The sequence below is a fragment of the Vicugna pacos genome, chromosome 14, assembly GCF_048564905.1.
Source record: "Vicugna pacos chromosome 14, VicPac4, whole genome shotgun sequence".
Lineage (NCBI taxonomy): Eukaryota > Metazoa > Chordata > Mammalia > Artiodactyla > Camelidae > Vicugna > Vicugna pacos.
In genome coordinates this window covers 9444971-9467597 of record NC_133000.1, presented here as the reverse complement: position 1 = coordinate 9467597, position 22627 = coordinate 9444971, and the positions used below count along the sequence as shown (strand labels likewise).

Here is a 22627-nt window from a genome sequence, read left to right as displayed (position 1 = left end):
AGAAAAATCTCAATACACATGCATATGTAGTATATTTTAAACATGGTTAAAAACGTAATTCAAATAAACTTACAGTCACTAATTTTGAAATGTATTTCCTTTTTACTTGAAATCTAGCCATTATCAAATGGGACTTGTTTATTTTAGTTTTAGGTAAATAGCATTTTATTTATTATCAATGTCTAAAATTATAAAAGTCTATAAATTAGCAATTTTGTTTAAAATCTATATAATTAATTTTGTAAAAGCATAGTTTTTTTTAAACCTATTTGTTTAGAAAACTTAACATGTTTAATAACTTACTAAATGTGTAAAATGAGTAACATAGTAGTAAGGAAAAGGTATAGATCAAACATTTCATGAAAAAAATACAGAGGAAACTGTTTTCTAGGAGTTCCCAGGTTTCTTGGTTCAAAATTTAATCAGAATCTCAACTCTAAGAAAAAAGTTTCTTTATCTTTCAGTTTCGGTTCTATTTTTTCAACACAGTTTTAGTGAAATCAAGTTGAAACAAACTCAAGGAATCCAAGCTTATTTAATTATTAAATAGCATTTGTTAAATTAAAGAGGATATTCAAGTTTGGGCCACATGATCACTGAAGAATTATACTTGGATGCACAATGCTTCTCTTCTTCAAAACCTAAGAAATTCAAGGTATATATTTTTCCCTATTTTAAAAGACGAAACAAAAAAGTGTTTTCTTGTGAATCACAGATTAAATTCAGTGCTACACAAGAATACATTCTGGCTGGTTATGAATATTCATTACTTACATCCTATATGCTTCCATAAGAGTGATAAAGGTTTATTTTAGGCAAATGATTAATTTATTTCCCAAGATCTCTCAAATTCCATAATTTAAAAGTCTTTCTTATTTGCTTTACAGTTCAATTCATATTTTAATAATTTAAAATCCAATTATTATTGCCAAGATATTATAGGCAATTTTACATCCCATTAACCTTGCTTTGTTTTAATTATAAAGATCCTTTGTTAGATTCCTCTAAATGATCCAGTTTATAATTTCAGCCTGTCCTAGGGAGTACTTTAATTCAGCTGCACATTCATCAACTGTTTTTGTCCTGTTAATTGTAGACAACTGCACAATTGCTTTCTCCAGCTATGATTGATGAATTATATTTGCGAGTGTAGCTGTTAAGTAGGATAAACATTTATAACAATTTCCACTTAAAGATTTTTATCTTCATTCCCACAAGGACAAATTAAAGACTGATATTCTAACAACCAAGAGGAATATTTTTTATATATTACATTTTACACTATTAGAAAAAGTTAAGAAAATGTATGTCCATACAAATGAGATAGAAGTGTGTGTAAAGAATCTAATTTGTTTCTAACACAAAGTTGGCATCAACAAATAGAAGCCAGATAAACAGAGTAATGTGTCTTTACTGTAACTACACTCCAACTATCTAAACATGGTATTTTTTTTTGATCTGGAATTCCCAGTTCAAATTTATAAAGAGAAGGGTCTAAACTGAAAGGAAATGGACTAAGGATGAGAGTTAGCAAAATCCTGAATATAAATTATATGCAGTAACAAAAAATAACCAAAAGCCTTCCATTTTTAAGTGTCTATATTGTAGCAGTTGTAATCAATGTCATACATTACTTGCAACCTTCACAGAAACAGGGCAAAATGTGAAACGATGTCAGAATGAGATTGTGTTACATGCCCAGAGTCTGACAGTTTATCAACAGAAGAACGGGTATTTGAACTTGGTGCAAATAATATACATATGCTACATATTATAATAGGCACTAAGGAAACAGCCTTAAAAATACACTATAAATAAACAGGCACTAACACTGACATTGTTTCACAAATTGCCTCATTTCTCTGAAGGATGGAAGTAACATAAGGGTTTGGACTAATGTAAAACGACACGTATCCCACTATTATAGCACCATACAGAGTAGATTCCCTGCCCTGAAAATTCTCTGCCTAGTCATCCCTCCCTCCCCCTAATCCTTGGCAAGCAGTAATCTTTTTACTGTGTCCACAGTTCTGCTCTTTCCAAAATGTCAGAGTTAGAATCATATAGTAGCCTTTTCAGATTGGCATCTTTCATCTAGTAATATGCAGTTAAAGTGACTCCATATCTTTTTATGGCTTGAAAGCTCATTCCTTTTTAGTGCTAATTACTAAATATCCCATTATCTGGATGAATCACATCAATAAATATTTACTTACCCATTCACCTACTAAAGGGCATCTTGGTTGCTTCCATGTTTTGGCAGTAAACATCCACGTGCAGGTTTTTGTGTGAACATAAGTTTCTAACTCCTCTGGGTGGATACCAAGGAGCACAACTACTATATCCTATGGTAAGAGTGTTTAGTTTTATAAAAAATCGCCAACCTGTCTTCCAAAGTGGCTGTACTATTCTGCATTCCCACCAGCAATGAATGGGAACTCCCACTGCTCCACATCCTCACCGGCATTTGGTGCAGTCAGTGTTCCGGATTTTGGCCATGCTAATGTATGTGTAGTGGTATCTGACTGGTGTTTTAATGTACATTTTCCTGATGACATGTGATGTGGAACATCTTCTCCTATGCTTATGTTTCATCTATTTACCCTCTTTGGTTGGGAGTTTGGTAAGGTCTTTGGCTCATTTTCTAATCAGATTGTTTGTTTTCTTATTGCTGAGGTTTAAGAGTTCTTTATATAAACAGTCCTTTATCAGATGTTTCTTTTGCAAAGATTTTCTCCGGGTCGGTGGCTGTCTTCTCATTCTCTTAATATTGTCTTTTGTAAAGCAGAAGTTTTTCCTTTTAATGAAGTCTAGTTTAGCAATTCTTTCTTTCATAGATCATGTCGTTTGAATTATAACTAAAAAGTCATCACCAAACACAAAGTCATCTAGACGTTTTCCTATGTTATCGTCTACGAGTTTCATAGTTTTCCCTTTTACATTAGGTCTGTGATCCACGTTGAGTTAATTTTTGTGAGGAGTATAAGGTCTGTGTCTAGGTTACTTTGGTGCCTATGGATGTCCAGTTGTTCCAGCACAATTTGTTGAAAAGATGATCTTTATTCTACTATATTGCCTTTGCTTGGATACACATTTTGAAAACCCTGATAATCCCACCAATGGAAGAATGCACCCATCCAGACAAGTCTAAGTGCCCTGCCTTCTGCTTGCTTTAACACCTACCCCAGCTCTATCACTGCACCCTTGTGTTACTGTAGGTGCTGGTCTAATGTTTGTCTTTGCCTCTAAATTTAGAAACATATTTGTCTTATTCACTTCTCGATTCCCAGCTCCTAGAATAGTATTTGGTACGTAGTACTGAATAGATACCTGCTATGCTAACGTACACATGGTATGTTCTTGTGTATTTACAGCTAACCATATTTCAGTATTTGTTTCAAAATTATCTTTGTTGGAGTAACTATTAGTATAAAAAATGAAAACAAATCTAGAATGGCAGAAGGAACATTATGGTAAGCATTTTTGAGGCTTTTATGAATTATTTTTTTTAATTATAACTCTTTTCTATAATTCCAATTTCTTTCCTAAAACAAAACAAAATAAATCCCAAACACTATGACTGAACAACAAAACAGTTTCAAAAGCTAAAAAATCTCTGTTGGCAAATTTTTCACTCATCTCCTTTTCCAAGACAACAACTATAATCTTAACCTTAAATGCTGAAGGTTCAGTCTGCTAACTCTTCAGGGTTACTGATGACAACAAAATTTTTGTTTTTTACTTCACAGTTGAAATAAATTAGCAAAACTAGCATGTATGTGAAGTGAGAGATTTCTATATGTCAATGAGCTAGCTGCCTGGACAAAAAAACCTTTTTTCTATTTTTTCATTGCCTGAAGAGGGGTAATAATAATTATCAATTCTTACCACAATAAAGTTTTCTAAGAACTATAGGGTATTATTATTTTTTATTTATTTTATTTATTTTATTTTTTATTTTATTATTATTCTTCCTGTTATAAAAGAAAACTGATATTTTCCTGTATCATTTTCTTGGCAGTGAATGCAAATTTATTTTAATATATAGAGTTATAGTATCATGATTAAAAATAATTCAATCATGAAATATCTAAATAAGAAATACAAAATAAAATGAATTGTTATGAAAACAGAGACTATTTCTCAGAATATAACGCACTGATGGAAAAAATACTAAATTGCACTTAAGTTAATTTTTTAAAATAGGCTTTTATAGCATATACAGATGGAGTATCTTGCAAAATATTCTTTCACAACACCTCCTTTGAAAAAGATTAAGTTTTATGTAGAGCAATATTATTTCCTTATAAATTTAATTAAACATGGTTTCAAATAAGAAATAGATTATGTCAAATCTTCTGTCATTATTTTCCAAAGAATGCACAATATCACAGAAGAAACTCAAGTTTTATAGGATGCAGGTCTTTCGCTATAGAAGCTGTACATGTTACATGTCAAAATGGTGACAGTAACATCTGTCTTAATGTATCCATTGCCAATAAATTATTAGAAACATCACAGTGAACAACAGTCTATCATAAAGTGATAAATGCAATAAATAGGTTCAAACATAATTCCACCTACAATATCATTTTAACAATGGTATAAATAAATTCCGAACCAGACATACAGTTCCTATATTTGCTGTCCCTCACGGTTTTAGTTGGATCCCAGCTAGCATGACATGTTGGAAAACTATTTCACATGAACTGAAATGGGCTGAGGGAGCAAAGATGGAGTACGGCTCTGAAAACAGATGGGGTGGCAGATGGGACTGCAGACTGGGTTCACTTGATGCGTAGAACAACTTTACTACTTGGTAAGACGTGGCTCAGATCTCATATAAATCTTATAAACTTTGTCCCTTTATTTCATACATGCTTTCTCCCCAATAAATATGTTTAACATTTAAAGCTTTGTTCCTTTAAACTTAAGTTTCTGTGTGATAAATTATTTAACAAAAATATATTTTCTTACACATTTTGGGAACAGATGGCAGGAAAGAGCAGTTGCCCAGTGGAATAAAATGTACACTGACTAGTTGTCTAAAAATTGTAAAATTAATTACCTTCCTTCATTGATGAGTTCAATAAATGCAAGTCCTGCATTCTTCTGGATAGAATTTTGCCATTCCTAAAAGGAGAAAGCAAACCAAGTGTAAGAAAAATGAGCATGTACATGAAAGTAACATCTGGTTTAAGGATCATGTTGTTGCTAATAACTTCCACGTGATAGTATTTATAAGTCTTTCTAAAAAATTTTTAACAAATGTTATTTTGTAAGAAATCACATTTTTAAAAGCAGCCCCGTAATACTTAGTTTAAAAGGTGTTTTCTGAATTCCTAGTAAATTCCAGGCTTGATGCAGACTGAGATAGAAAGAGGGCTCTCAGCTCAAAGCTTCCTTCCAGAAGAGACCAAATGATCAGTAATGGAATGACCCAGGGACCAGAAGCATTTGGGATGGAAAACTCTCGTCTCTAATACAGAGATTTTTCTTGTGATTATAAGATGAAAATGAGAAATATAAACAGCGTATTTAGATTGATTTGGCAATAAAAGATTCCAGTGACATGCATTCCAAATGACTTAAGAGTACATAGAAAAAATGTTACAAATTAATTCTTTTGAAATCTGTTAAAAAAAAAAGAAAAGAAAAAACTTAATATTAAAATTTTATCCAAATGCCATCTCTCTTTGCTGATTTAGATTAAAATGTATTTGTGCATCTGGCAGTTTCCTAGTTTCATCCTCATGAATACAAGTGACTGTTATAAAATGTTTTGAATTAGGAAAGTATATTGCTCAGTTTACACTCATTCTATGGCATATTTAGCATAAGTTTTAAACAATTTTTTGTTATTAATTCATTATAGTGATTTCATTTTTGGGGTCTTTTTTAATTTAGCTGGTAAATCAAATTTTTTTGGATTAAAACATATCCCTTTCAATAGTACTATAAATAAAAACTTGCTTACTACATTTTATTAAAAATCCTTCTTGATCACTCATGCCTCATCTATAGACTTTTTCCTTCATGCTTTTCTACTAATAAAGTGCTAGCCATGAATTTATCTTCATGAAACACAGTCTCCATGTCAACCCGTCACTCTACTCCTGATCACATTCCCTTTGAAGGCTCTGCACACGTGCTGGGAATAAATGTGGTTCCCAAACGTAGGTACTTGGTAAGTAAATAATCCCTGTTCTAAGTAAATTTTTGAAGAAATCAGAAGAACAAATCCCAAATCTACATTTTCCCAGGAAAAAGAATCAACAATTTGGAAAAAGGGATGTGGTATTCTGGGGACAATAATGACCTTTAAAAAGGCCTAAATAACTCTGTTTTTAGCAAAACCATAGTGTTTTAGCTACCATAACTTTGACCTGAAATTAATCCAAATGACAAGATCATTACTGCATTTTACAGGGCTTATTAAAACTTCCAAATAATTTCTGTTAAAAACAATTATTAACAAAAAAAGAAAACAATTATAGGCAGTACTTTTCCCCACATTTTAACAAAGTAACTTACTACCATCCTCATACGTTTTGTATATTCCCATTACATACGATCTGTTTATTGAAAAACAATATCCCACACAATATGCAAATTTCTCAGGAATACTTGACATTAGCTATCATATTAGCTAAAGAGAAAACTGATTCTTATGTAACAAGAATCATGCCACTCTGAAGAGCAGACTTTTTAAACATGATTTTCTTTATGATGCTGTTGTACACCAAGTCTCTTTTATCAACACAAACTTCTCACGTGAATAGGATTTTCAAGAAGATATTTCACAAAGGACATATTCAGGTATGACATACCCATCCCAAATTACTCTGTGTCTAAAAGATCACAGTCTGACATGTTTTAAAAACCTCTGTTCTGATCAAAAAAAGCTGTGGCGGTGCCTTCAGCCCATGAGATGCTAATCTGAAATTGCTGATAGAGGAACTTGGAAATAAGCATGAGCTAAGTTACAGGTACTAGAGGTTAAAGAATGTGAAAGCCAATGGAAGTGTATGACTGCAAGACTTCATTCAAGAAATTAGTTTTAGAAGCAAAAAGAGGAAATAATAGGAGACTATTTTATGTATCTTTCCAGAAGAGAGACAACAAGCACCTAACCTAGTATTCAAGTAGGGAAATGGAAAGTAAGAGACATTACAAAGGAGAGAGGCCAGACTGGATGAGAAACCAGATTTTAGGGCTAATGTAGAAGACTGGAGTCTCATGAGGTTACTGTGGTTTTAACATGGATGACTGGGAGAACGGGAATATTATTATGAAAATATTCAAGAAGAAGGGTACACATTTGGGAAAAATTGTAAGGCTGCCTTAAGTTTATGTCTCTTGCATTTAGAATGAAGTCAGCATACCAAAGAGGACTGTAGAGTTTGGAATTACTGACAGAGAAGTATTAACCGAGGCACAGCATTAGGCAAAGTCTTCAAAGAACAACAAGCAAAATGAGGATCAAAAGACCTAGGCTGATTCTTGGGAACCACTCACGGTTTTAAGATTAGAGAAAGAAGCAGTTGAAGGGGATAAGAAGAGATCTAGCCATATTGAAAACCAGATGCAAAATATTACAGCATTGTTCAGAAGAAAATAATCCACGTGTGCATACTGCTTGGGAAAATTTTAAAAATGCAAGAGTTTTAAATCTCTAATATTATTTTCTTTTTTATTAATGGTAAGAAGTAAAAATTTTAATGTAACACCCCCAAACAAGGCACATCATCAGAAAATTTTAGAACACCAGGATTAAGGAAAAGGCTAATAAGAAGAAAAATATTTATACAAAACATCAAGAATCAGAAAGACACTAGACTTCTCAACAGCCACACTGGAAGACAAGAGAAAAGAGAACAACGCCTGCAGCATCACGAGGAACGTAACACTCAGTACGCTGTTTCCAGCCAAACTATCCATAAAAAATGAGGACAGAAGAGTTACATTTTCAGACACGAGTAAACATTTATTTTTCACCCACTCTGTTTCAAGAATCTACTAATGGTATGCTCTGCCAGAAAAACGAGTAGATCAAACAGGAAAGACAAGATTATGTTGTGACAGCCCCCCAAGTCTCAGGGGCTTAAAAAACAAAGGTTTGTTTCTTGCTCTAGGTCCACGTCCACTGCCTGTGTTCAGCTCTGCTTTGCCATCACCCTCGCCCTGGGAGCTAGACTGACAACGTGACCACTGTCTGCAACACTACAGGCAACCTAGGTGGAAGGGAAAGAACATGGATCAAGGGTCACTGGCTCTTGTAGCTTTTGCCCAGAAGTAACACGTGTCACTTCTCACATGTCTGGTCAGAGAAAGTCACATGACCAAGCTTCAGTTCAACGGAGCAAAGGAGTGCGTACCCACCAAGCGCTCCAGGTATAGGAAAGAACCAAACATGGGAACAAACCTAAACATGAGTCCAAGGGAAGGTATCAGATGAAAGGCAGACACAGATCTAAGAAACAGTTCACAGAACTATTGTAAAGTTAATCCAGTTTCTGTGAAGAATCAGGAGAGACCTGGACTATATGCAGACTAACAGACTGTCAAAAAGGAAAAAAAATTTATCAGGTTACAGAGAGGTTTTGAATATGGAAGACATCTTTTGAATGAAAATTCAGCATTGCAGTAGTGCAGATCTTTTTTTTTCTTCCAGAACTAGTTTTGAAACTAAACAAGCAATATAATTCTTAAATTTCTTTGGCAGCAATGTGATGCTACTGAAAGGCTTTGTATTTGAGTTCAGTTCCTTCCTCAGAAGACCTAAAATTACAGAACCGCTCTTCTCTCAAAGTTTCTTACCTAAAGAAGAGCTTACATTAGAGAGGAGGGCTGAAGTCTTGCCCGAGAGAATTTTCTTGAACCTTTTTGTGATGGTGAGACTGTTACTTTCTCACTTTATTCTCCCAAGTTGTTCAGATTTTTTTTAAAAAAATAAGCATTCGAAACCAATCACGCTCTTTGCACCTTATTACACTGTCAATTTCACCACCTGTCAGAAAGGTCAGGTATGACGAAAACACAAGAGAGTTCCCTGTCTTTGGTGACTAGGATGCAGTGGGTGGAAGCCTGATTGCACTGGGTTGGTGAATGAAAGGGAATTGAGGAATGTACTCTTTCAAAGAATTCTGTGTGAAAGCTAAGAAAAAACAGGATAGGAGGCTAAGAGAAAGACAGGTTCATAATTTTTAGGGTAAAGAGCTGTAGATTACAGAGAATGAGAGAGTCAGAGAAACACTGATTACAAGAGAGAAATGGTGACAGGGAAATCTTGAAAAGGCATTAGAAAATGGGGTGTCTTGGAAAGGAATAAGGTCAGTCCTCACTTCAGAAAAAGAGTAAAATCAGTTGTAGATGAAGTTTTTCTTTACTTGTTCACATAGAAAGTAGTCCACATTAGTATTCAGGAAGGGACTCTGACTTAAGTAATACAATTGTCAACTGTTCAATAATTGTCTTCTAAAAGAATGCGAACTCCTTGGTCTTTCTGCTTTGGTCTTTTGAAGTGAAACGTGGTTTTAAATCCTAATATTTAATTTTTAGCACCTGCTACAGCATAAGACACCTAAGTACTACTCACTAAATACAATGATTAGTGATTTACTGGGTGAGCTACAATTCATATGCAATTCACCTCTCGTCATTATCAGAGATGTGAGGCCATATGATAGGTAATAAAACCTCTTAAAATGTTCCTATGAAGGACGCTCATAACTAACTGAACATAGTGTTTCCCTACACCTATGGAAGCATGATCTAACTGGGTTCTTTTTCTGGGGAGACCTGAGAGAGCATTCTAAATGGCAAAAAGAAAAAGGGATCTCTCTCTCTCTCTCTCTCTTCCTCCAACCATAGGAAGAGAAGATACTTTCTGTTCTCTGAGCCCAGGCAAGAAAGTTTACAGGCTCTGTGTATCCTGTGCTTCTGCCACCTCTAATACACTGCTTTTCCTTCCTCAGACCTAAGTAGTTTATCTAACACTTATTACAGTATGTTAAGACAACAAAAAGCTGAAATACCAATTCTCCAATAAAAGAGTTTAATTTAAAACTTGCTAGCTTAACAGTATTTTCCACATGCCTCTACAACTTCACTTTTATGTTCTATGCCCAAATCATACTATTAGATTTTAGATACTGTAACTTTGAGGGAAGAGCTGTATTTATTCATGTGGTAACCACAGAACCAGAAGACAGACGATGAAATTTTCAGTGACTATACTACAGCATTGAGGCAATTAGAGTGCCATTCTAGAAGTTTAGTGACATTAGACTGAAAACAGAAAAAAATTAAATTTTATCCTGATATATAAAAGTTAAGAAATATCTCCTGGTATTTTTTCTTGGTTCTAGTAGCTATTTGCTTGCCAAACATGAATATTTTCTTTTCTACCACAGAAGCCTTCTGGGTATGCTTTACGATGTGAAGGCTGGGTGGACACGAGTAGTTCCGCAGGCCTGGACCTAAGCAAAGATCAAAGTGGATGCCACCTAAGTTAAAAGAGTTTATGTTATCCTTAAATTAGTGGGTTCTCAATTCTGACTGAACAAAAGACTCAATAGGAGTGTTGTTAAGAAGCACCAGTCGTATCAGAATAATCTCTAAAGATGGAGCCCAGACATCAGTATCATTTTAAAGCTCCCCAAGTAGTTCTGATGTGAAGTCAGTGCTGAGAACCACTGAATCAGGTCACTTCTCCCTCTCAACAAGACCGCACACACACAACCCTCAGAGTTCCTAACTTGCCAGCATGGCGTAATTTAGTGTTATGAAGCAATGTGTACATTTCTCTTTAAATTGTTCAATTACTTAAATTCCTTCTACTCATTTGTAAAATAGTATACTACAGCATTATAATTACATCATAATTATTGAAGTATCCACATCTCCAAAATAAGGCCATTACTAAAGTTCTTTATAGCTCTGACATGCTATTTCATTTCTATAAATGGCATTTTTGTAAGACTGAAAGTGCTACCTTATAACAAAGATGTAAAAAATGAGTAATGAAAGGTTACGCAGTGATTATATCCCTTTGCACTGATACACACTTGTTTTTGCATTTCAAAAAGTATTTCTTAAATGCATATTACTATGTAACTGATTCTAGGAGTTCAAAAGAATAGTTAGGTAAAATATTGAAAGGGGAGTTACACAAAGCTTTGTGACAGGACAAGTGCACAGCACAGAGGAGGAACTGAGTGTATGCTGAGAGTTAAGAAATGGGATATAGCTGGACAGGGAAAGGATACTTTAATCACTGCCCTCGCTCCCTAACAATTCTGACATGTAGACTTAGAGAAATTACTTAAAACAAGGCAAATGGATACATGAGAATGTATACAATGCGATAATAATAATAATTTATCATCATTTCAACAAAGACAGTCTCTTGGCAATGACAGGGAAAAAATGTATATTTAAAAACCTTATCTACAAATCATTCCAAAGTCTTTTTTCGCCTCTTGAGAAAACCCACAGACACACACATACACTCACTTGCTCCACTACTGAAGAAGATGAACAGCCATACGAAAAGGCGTAAATTAAATGTAGCCATCAGATTTTTATCTTCATAGGGAAACATACTAAACTGGCTTCGAATGCCTGCAGAGAGCTGCCAAGTCTTTAGACAGTTTTGTCACAATTTTTAACTCTTTTACATCGATGCATAAAATTTCCTCAAGATGAAGGACTTTTTCAGAGAATTGGATATCAAGTTAAGGACCCTTTGAAACTAACACTTTGAAGACAAATAGGTTCCAGAAGGATGACAATGAAATCCCTATGTTTTCTTCATAATCATTTTATGGTAGTTAGATAACCCAGTAGAAATATTAGACCCAGCCCACAATTTTTCCCCCACCAGTTTTTCCTCTTCTATGTCAGTTTAATGCACATTTCTCATTCCCTTTTGCTTTGTAGACAGTTAAGTAAACCAATGTAATGTCCTTAAAGACTTAATCCTTCTCATATTTTTTGAAAACACAGAAATATTTCAAGGTAAAAATGGGAGGTCATATTGAGATCTTAAGTCTTCTGGAACTCCATAATCATATTTTATTTCCTATATCCTTAATGTCTACTTATCATTAATTGCCACTAATAGAAGTAAGTACATTCCTCAAAAGGGTTTATACAAATGTTCATTATAACTGGCATGTTTATAAATTCTGTGCAATAAATTAGAGAAGTTAATAAGTACAGGGACTGAGGCAAATAATATTACGCAGAGCAAAAAACAGGGATGAGTAATGTTTTCAATGTATGCAAAAATAAAAACTAATAAAAAATGAAAATAGTCAAAGTATGATTTTTTTCACTTTCATTGCTTATTTTTATAAACATCTTACTAAAAGCACTGTAGGAAAAAACTAAATGTAAGAAATGAATCATCAATGATCGGTACAAAGAGATTATCGATACAAAGGTCAACCATAGAAAAATGATTAGGCAATAAGCAAATATACCTAGTTGATTACTAAAAGATGAGTTAGTGCATCACATAAAGATAAACATAATGAGGTTTCCCAGGATCTCGGTAGATCTTTAAATTGTGTAAATAAATTTAACACAATTTTTTATTGTGCATATTCTTATGAATATATAACAGATACACATATATTTATGTTTGTATTTATAGTGAAAAATAATCTAGGTTGTTTTACAATATATTTTTTAAACAGAGCATTTTCTATAACTATGAATATATACAACATATGAGCATATTTATATTAAATTGAGCTGTTGAGAATACTTCCTTTTTAAGAAAAACTTGCTACTAGAAATGATCAGAAGAAATCAAGGAAATGATAACTTTATTAAGTAAGAAAATAAAGAAAATGTTTCATGTTTTAAGATCTATGTAGGTAGGAAAACAGTAAAAGCTGGAATAGGGTTTTTTAAATGTAGTTTTGAAGAAAAAGAACTTTTAAAACTTAAAAACAATATAACAAAATCCTATTCTAGTCTATAATCAGGGAAATAACAAAGACTGTTTTTCTCTAATTTCTATGATTTATCATGAAAAAGATAATTTACATTTGTTTAACTGAACACATTTCTTAAGACTTTACCATGTATCTGAGTCATGACCAACGTTCAACTACTTTGTCTTAATTTACACTGTACTGCTGGTATCACTCTTCATGACGGCCTTTAAATGCCGTATTTTTCTAGAGCTAAGACCAGGTGTATCAACAGAATGATACTCAAAACTTTATAACTTAAGTATAAGACACAGTAAAATATAAATATAAGGAAACTATACCATTAGCGTCAAGAACTCTAGCCTATATATAACTATCACAAAAGTGCTCAGTATTATTAAACTATTATGCAAGTTTAGCTTGTCAAAAAATGTCCATAGATAACCTAAAGAGAAAATAGACATTTAATATTTCTCAAGATGTACTTTCTGACACCTTTTATGTACTAATATTTTGTGGTTACTGCAAGAAACAAAAGCAAGAAACCATTATGAAAATTGCCTTGTTTTCAAGAATAAATAGGGAGGAGCCATGCTGCATCGAGCTGTTGATGCTCTGTTGTCTGCTTGGCTTATTCACTCACGTCTACCAAATCTGTAGCACAGGTGATCTCAATGATCTTGGCAAGTTAAGTTACACCATGCCACTTATCTATGCTACCATTTAAGACTACAAGAACTTACAGTATTAAATCTTGAAAGTTAAGACCCTGTTGTGCTTCATTATCATGAAGCAGAATTATGTGCAGTTACATTAAAATATTTTACATTAATTCATGAACAATCATGCAGTTATAGGTGTATAAGCCAACATCAGAATTTTCGTGTTATAGAGAAACTTAGATATTGTTGTTTTCAACCCAGTACAAGAAGTATGACGCACAATTAGCTGATTTTGCTTGAAGACCTACAGTATTCTGGGCTTCAGGAACACCTTGTTTACTTTTAGACTATATTAACATTTATAAAAAGAGAAGCACAGATGTCCATACATGGAAGAAAGAGCTGGGCTGACCAATACACCATCTACTAATCACATGCTGCTATTACAAGCACTTGAAATGTGGCCAGGATAAACTGACATGTGCTCTAAGGATAAAATTTATACCTGAATTGCAAGACTTACAACAGAAAAAAAGGAATGTAAAACATCTCATTAAATAATTTATATTGATTACATACATGTTGAAATTATATTTAGGTTAAATAAAATATATTATGAAAACCAATCTCACCTGTTTCTTTTTTACCTTTTAAAATGTTATTAGAAAATTTTAAATTGTATGTGGCTCCCATATTTTTATTGGACAGTGCTGCTCTAGACTATCAATCTAATAAACTATTGCTGTTGTAACAGAAATTTTTGATTATACTAATAACAAGAAAAATAATTTTGTATTTATGTGTACAAATATATTTTGAAAGGATACATATTAAATGACTACTTATTATTACTTCTAAGTAGTGAAAATATGAAGTAACAGGAAAAACTTTATTTAAACTTATAATACATATTTTTAAATTGTTTTTCTTTTAATGGACCGGAACTACTTTTGCATTAAAGATCATTGTGGGCATCTATGCTCAACTGATTTCCAACAAGACCATTCAATGGGAAAAGAATAGTCTCTTCAAAAAATGGTGCTGGGAAAACAGATAATCATTTGCAAAAAGATGAAGTTAGATCACTATCTCATATCATATATAAAAATTAACTCAAGATGGATCAAAGATCTAAATTTAAGACCTAAAATTCATAACACTATTAAAAGAAAACATAAGGGAAATCTCTATGAACTTGGATTCGGCCATAGGTTCAAAATTATGATACCAAAAGCATAGGTGACAAAAACAAAAATGGATAAACTGGACTTCATTAAAATTCAAAACTTTTGTACATCAAAGGACAGTATCTAGAGAAAGAAAATAATCCACAGAATCAGAGAAAATCTTTGCAAACTGTATACTTGATAAAGGTTTAATATCCAGAATAAATAAAGAACATATTCAACTAGATAACAAAAAACCCAGCCAAAAACTGGGAAAGGCCTTGAATAGGTAGGTACATGAAAAGATATGCAACATTATTAGCATTAGGAAAATGCAAATCAAAACCACAATGACATACTACTTCACACTCACTAGGAATGGCTCTAATTTAAAAAACAACAAAAATAAGCAAAAGAGACAGAGAGAGAAAGAAAGTAACAAGTGTTGGAGAGGATATGGAGAAATTGGAATCCTTGTTCATTCCTCACAGAAATGAAAAAGGGTGCAGACACTAAAAACTGGCAGTTCCTCAAAAAGTCAAACATAGAACTACCAAATGGCCAGTAATTCTACTCAATTATTTTAGTTGTATAAGCCTAAAAAAAATGAAAATAGATTCAAATAGATATTTGTAGGCCAATGTTACTAGCAGCATTATTCACAATATTTAGAAGGTGAAAACCCAGTGTCCATCAAAAGATTAATGAGTAAACAAAATGTGCTATGTACAGTACACACAGAATGGAATATCATTGACCCATTGAAAAGAATGAGGTTCTGATACATGTTATAACATGGAAGAGCCTTGAAAACATGATATTAAGTGAAATAAACCTGGCACAAAAGGACAAATACTTTATGATTCCACTTAGGTGATACAGAGAGAGAATAAGCAAATCATAGAGACAAAAAGTGGATTAGAGGTATCAGAGTCTGGGAAAGGAGACATGGAAAATTGCTATTTAATGGGTAAAAAGTTTTGGTTTGGGGTGTTAAAAATTTTGGAAGTAATTTTGATGATGGTTATACAACATTGTGAATATAATTAATGCCACTGAATTCTACACTTAAAAGTGGTTAAAATCGCACATTTTATGTTATATATGATTTACCACAATAAAAATAAATATATCTAATCATCTTGGGGACACTCATGAATTAACTCAATTAGTAATGAGTAAATATCTATACTAAGTGCTGGACACTGTGCTAGGTGTGGATGACATAGTGAGGGCAAAACAGAAGACATCACTGGCAACAGAAAAATGAAATGAATTTTGTTTTGGTGTAAATCTTAGTAAAATTGAAATGAATAACACTTATAATGTGACCTTGAAGACTCTAAGGCTTTGTCATCCTTAAGTAGTCTTTCTTTTTGGATAGTTTTAAATAAACGTTGTATAATTCAAAACTCACTTAATTAATGTTAAGCAACTGATGAGACTATACAACATTTATTTTCTCATTGGCTAAATGAAATGCTTCAAAAATGGAGGAAATACTTGACATGATGCTTACTCTAATGGAAATTCCAGTGTAATGGATAAAGACAATCATGTATTCATCACCTGTAAGAGCACCTAATTAAGTGTATAAACAGGTACCTATATTTACTATCTAGATACATGGACTTCAAATGCTAAAGGGAAAGATGGAGGGATTATAACCATATCATAGTAAGCCAGAAAAGCCTCATGAAAGAAGAGAGTTTGAAATAGTTGGGAAGATGAGAGGTAACAGCAAGAATTTTGTATTTTGATAGTAGTAGTGGTTACATCAATGTAAGGAATGAAACTGCATTGATCCATATACACAAATGAATGCACATACAATAGTGAAAACTGAACAATATCTGTATCTAGTTAAAAGTATTGTACCAATACCAATTTCCTACTCTTGATTCTGTATTACATTTATATAAAATAGTATTATTAGAAAAAGTTGGGAAAAGGGTACATGGGACTCTATGTATTATTTCTGCAGCTTCTTGTTAATCTGTAATTAGTTAAACAACAACAACAAAATCACAGGAAAGTGTCTGAAGAATTTATACAATATAAACATAGAAAAATAAAAATAGGGGGAAAACAAACAAACCAAAGTAACTGGGAAGACAGGAAAGGGGTGGGCATTGTAGCAAAGGGTGGCACGGGTCTTAGGGCAGGAGATGGTCTGCCTGTGATGCCGGGGAGTCTGTTTACCTCAGAATAGACTACAGGCCCTCTCCTCTGCCACAGAAACCGTGGCACTCTTAAAGATTATCCACAGGTGGCCAAGGCTTACCAGCTGCTTTTTGCCCAATTTTAGTAGAATTATGAGAATTCAGACATAAGAAAAGGCTTATTGTTTCTCCTATATATTTTACTATTTTCACACAGATGAGCTCGGAACTTTGGTTCACCCATCATTTTCTTTCTCTGTTTATACATTTGGGCTGGATATGAACTAACTAATACAAGGATGAAAGTGCTGTAACATGTATGAGTAATACACATATTAAGGTAGCAATTTTATAACACAAAAATGATTGACTCACTAAATCTATTATACCTGCCGATTTCTCCAGAAGTTGAAATAAAGAAATCAATACTAAGAGGCCTCATGGAAGTGATCAAAGCAATTGGAGTTACATGCTCTTTAAATCTTGGATTAAATTTTCATAGGGGGATGGTGTAAATAATCACGTAGATAGCAGGTACCTGAGTCTGCTCCACTGCTGCAAATGTTCAACAGGCATTCGCCCCAAGACACTTTAAACAGACGTTTTCTGATTATTTCATACTTCCATCTTCTTTTTTCTTTAAAATACGTACATTTTTACTGTATAATTTACTCCATATTTTCTAATAATTTAAAGTCTTTCTTATCACCCTTGTTGAGAATAATCTCTATGTGTCACAACATTTTCAATTTCCTGCTTTACTTTTATTTATACTTAGGATATATTACAAAATTTCTAGCAAGAAAGATGATATAACCGTAGCAACTCCAAAAAACTTTAAATGCATAATTTGCCCCTTTAATTTTGAGATGACTTATACCACAGATGAGAGTTGAGGTCAGGCACTGTCAGAAAAAAAGGCAGGGATTTCTTAGATAGTTAGGAATAAAACAGTGGCTTTATTCCTTCTAAAAACAGGAAGAACCTGTAAAAGCAAACACCATGAACTACTGAACACGATTTGCAAGTTAGAAATTTCTTATCAATTTCAATTCTTGGCTATTAACATACTATAACATTTATCTTAGAAAACACCCTTGAGGAAGTATTGTTTCATGTATTACCTGGAAATGAGTAGTTCCCTGCATCACACATAAACCCAAATAAATATATTGTCTGGCTGCTTAATTACCGATACGATCCAAATGAGGCTGGTTACTGGTCTGAGCATGTAACAGGTTCACCTCTCTCCGGATCTTTGCTCAGACTGAATCTCCTTCCCTGCTTAGGCCATGTAGAAAGTCTATTAGCTTCAAGGGGTCCATCTTTAGTTCACCTTAATAAAACTTTCCATGAAAATCTAATTTTTGATTCACAGGGTCAATTTTCTGAACCACACATGGTTAGCAATTGACTGTATTCAATTTCAAATATCATGCCACAATTTTTTATTCTTCCTCAATTTCAAATTCAGTTATACAACAGGCAAGTTCCATAGACAACATCAGATTCTTTAAGAATAAATCTTTAGGAAATACTACAATGCTAAAAATAAAAAGCAGTCACTAAATAAAAAGTAACATTATTCCATTATGATAATTAGGATTTCGTATTTCCAAAGATGCTTGAAAAAATTTAGTCCATTCTTAGTTTTCTTACATTTACAATCTTTCTATTTTAAACACTAAAAATCCTTTTAACACTGAGTACCTATTCTTTAGCAGGCCTCCATACTCATCTTACGTATGTCTTTGTGTTTCAATCTTAGATTTATTATAGTTAGAAGAAAAGCATGCCTTTTTCTTTTGTACCATCTTAATAAACTGTATCAAATTGGAGAAAAATGAAAAATTTAAATGTTCAAAGGCCAAGTCATTTGAAAAAGGAAGACTGTTCTTCAGTTGTGGTTCTTTTGTAACTGTTGTGTTTAGAAGTCCTGGGTTATGGCCTTGATCACATCACTGAAGTCACTAGAATCCTTTTTATTTAACTATATGAAGTATTTCAAAAAGCATAAAGGCAAGCAAAACCGCGAAATAATTCATGTTAGTAACTTCATATACAGATTCTAAAGAGACATGCAAGGCTGACTTCTATTTTATGTTATTTATATATTTTTAGGTTTTTAATGAGAATAAAAATGATTTATTAAGCACACATTTGCTTAATCAGTGCTTCAAGTCAGAAAGTCTTTAAATACTGAAAGACATTATTTTTTTTACATAAAAGTTTCTCAATTTATAAAACATTTTTATTGACAGATAAGGCACAGAAAAATGCAAGTGACATCTGCTAAGCTTTACTTATGAAAACTTAAAGAAATCCTATGGGATAACATCACTCAATTTTTCCTGGATTACCTCTGATGGAGACTTCCTAAAAAAAATCTGGAAATAATTAGAAACTATTATAGTACCTTAAAAAGTTTACTTGAAAACGAAATCTGCTCTTCATCAAAGAGCACAATACACTCAGAATAATGTAATGGAAAAATAAGGTACACATACAGGATAATGAAAATCACCTCAACCACATCTGATTGTAAAACTTAAAAAAAAAGTCAGAGGACAAGAGCTGACCTGTGAGATACTCAAGAACTCTGGGGGAAACACTGTATTAACTGATTAAGGACTGATTTTTCAAAACACTATATATTAGTTATTTTGCTTCAGTTCACTTAACTCCTATTAAAAAAAAAAAAGATACTACCAAATGCATTTTCATACAAATTGAAATGCAAGAAGAATAGTTCATCCTAAAAATTTATTTCTATGTCATAAGATCTACATAGAAAAGAAAAATATCCATACACAGTAAAAAATGCTTTGGGTATTTGTGGAATAATAAATGCAATATAATGATAATGCTAATAGCATCTTAAAACTTAAAATATGTTTTCCACAGAAACCTAAAATTCCACGGGGGGGGGCGTGTAGACTGGATGGCATGTCCCTTAGAGTTTAAAAGACTGTCCATATGAACTGAATTATCCTTGACAAGTACCTTCAGACACTTGTAATATGATCTCATGTAAATTTAGACCATATTTTGCACACAAACCACTGGCAACAGTAAGTTTATTCAGGAGCTCAGATTAAAAGGAAAGAAAAGCTGATATCCTTAATAATATGTAGTAGTTAACATGAAATTTCCGAAATGAAAAGCATAAAAATAAAAGCATTTAATGTGCTGTAGCAAATGAAAGAAAAACAAATTCTGCAAGAAATGGTGCATTTTCCTTTCCTTTTTCAACTCTTAGCTACCTCTCCAAACAAAATGCTATCCTTCTATGTTTTATCCAGATTTAGAAAAAGAGGACATTTTAAGCAAATGAATAAGCCAGAAAATTCCAGTTGTACTGAAAACTAATTTCAATCAAGAATTAAACCAAGATAATATCTCAGTTCTATTTCCCACTGTGGGAAAAATATATACAGTTCATCAAGATAGTTCCTTATTCAGAGTTTCAGCTATCTTATTAGCACTAAGAACTGCTGATCATAATAATATGGAGGTATCAATAGTTACAAAGGACTGACTGTAGACTAAAACAAAAAGACCACTCAAAACTCTGCATCTTAAAGATTCCTCAGCACTGTGTCTGCCTTGGCACGAAGGCAGCCTACAGAACCATGCTGAGTCCACGGGGACCAGCTTCACTGTTGGAGAGATGCATTAAGGCCTCTAGAAGAGAACTCAGCTTTGGAGGGGCTGCTGTGCCAAGCGATCTTCTCAGCATCAGCAACTGTACGGGTTTCTATTTACTGGAAGTCTACTAGTGCTATGGTTGCCTGGCTGATGGGTGGAAACAGGATATAAATCACCACGAATCTGCGCAGTGGAGAAAAATGACAGATTATTTTAAGAAACTTTCAAGACACGTCCATTTTTTGTGTGTCCTCAAAACCAAGGTTTTATATATCTGTGGAACAATTAATGATCTGCGAAAGATGTTTTTATAAGCTAATTTAAAAGGAGAATAGTAAACTCCTCACACCTATATTGCACTGAAGGAAGACCAGTCATTTGTTTCTTTAAAAATATTTTGTGGAAAGCAAAGTTTCAGTTTGAATTGAAAATAAAACAACTGGAATTTCTTTGTTTTTTAAACAAACACTTTAAAAGTCGCTTAAATGAGGTATATTTAATCAATTAACCGCTTGAATATTTAAAACACGCTGAATTATTTTAAAAACTCAACTTAAAAATCAAATTGAGAGACATGTTTATAATACTGCTCTGCTGAAACACTGAAAGAAAGTGCACTGCACAGAGAGCTTAAATTTCTCACTCTTCCTTTCAATCAATATCTGAGGCAAAGTTTCATCTCTAGGGCCCTTAATGGCAGGAATTCCTGGAGCCAGCAAATGAGTAATGTTAAACCTATGATTAGATGATGAGGCCATCAAAGACACTAAACCCTAATGCTACATTCTTCTTTATTTCTCTGAGCTGCAGTGAAACCAAGAGCTAAGGAAGAAGCAATTTCACACTACTTTTTTCCCCCAAAAACCATTTTTTTAAAAACAGGCATCATCAAGAACCTCAAAGGTCCAGAGAGTGCTCACAGAATGTCTTCTGAACTCAGGACTCTGGCATTAGGTAACAATTTTCAAACGCCCTGCAGATGAACTCCTGTTTTCTCTAACTTCTTCCTTATTAATATTCTTCCTGGATGAAAAGGGGAAAACGGACCTAATGATTTCCTTATGAATATATTCTTGAAGAAAGCAAACCTGAATACTGAAAATCAATAGGTAAGTTTTTGGTTGTTTTGTTTTTGCTGATGCTTTAAAGGGTCAATTGAAGCCATATTGTTCTTTATTTGGAAGTTAGTTGTGGTTTTAGCCAGACCTTGGGTCAGTAACTAGAAACGGTACCTCTCTACTGAGGAAACTAGGGATAAATATAATAACTACTTATTACAAACATACATAGAATCTTTTTTCATTCTCATATTACAAAATATTTAATACTTATGTGAAAATCAGCATCACTAGGAGACTGGCAAAGCTGGCAAGAAGAAAGACGATTAGGTCCCCATTTTAGTTATCAGAAAAATGTTACATATATACAGACATATGTATGGTTTCTTATAATTGCTTTAAAAGTACCCAACAATTACAATTCTATTTTTAATTCTGATTAGTAAAGATAAATGGTATAAGATTTTTAGAATTTAAACTGAAATGTACAAATTACATTAAAAAGGGGAAAGCAGTAAGGAATTATATCAAAAACCACTCACTAATGAGTTGCATTTTATACTTTGGCTATTGCATAAAAAAACTCTTGTTTTCATTATCTCTAATAGTGAAAAAGAAACCATGAACATCAATTTTATGAGTATCAATGAATATCATTTATATGAATATTAATGAACATCAGTTATAAATATTACTGTATCATTTATAAAAGGAGGGGTGTAAAGAAGGGTATCAAAATATCTATAACAAAGTACATATTTTTGCAGACATTAATAAATAGGGAACAATAGAAGGCTGGGTAAAGTGGGTAAGAATAAGATAACTAAAGAAGTGGAAGGGAGAGGGAGACTAATTCAGTATTTGCGTGGTAAGATCATCTGCATAAAATATACCTCAGTGTGATTTGTTTTATCTATGAGATGATAGATAGAAATGTTTAAAAATATATAAACACATAGGTAGATATTCATGTCCATTCTCTTT

The 22627-nt window shown here is 33.1% G+C and overlaps 1 protein-coding gene across 7 annotated transcripts in view; it reads right to left on the bottom strand.

Moving 5' to 3' along the window:
• NBEA (neurobeachin) overlaps positions 1 to 22627 on the bottom strand; it is a 540106-nt gene that overhangs the window by 276483 nt on the left and 240996 nt on the right. For 6 of the 7 annotated variants that reach the window (XM_072976118.1, XM_072976119.1, XM_072976123.1 and 3 more), the window contains one exon: positions 5069 to 5133. In XM_072976118.1, coding sequence (XP_072832219.1) covers positions 5069 to 5133 — 65 coding nt within the window. Of the gene's footprint in view, positions 1 to 5068; positions 5134 to 21505; positions 21565 to 22627 lie in introns of those variants that run through there. The other variant, XM_072976122.1, reaches the window with a different exon arrangement.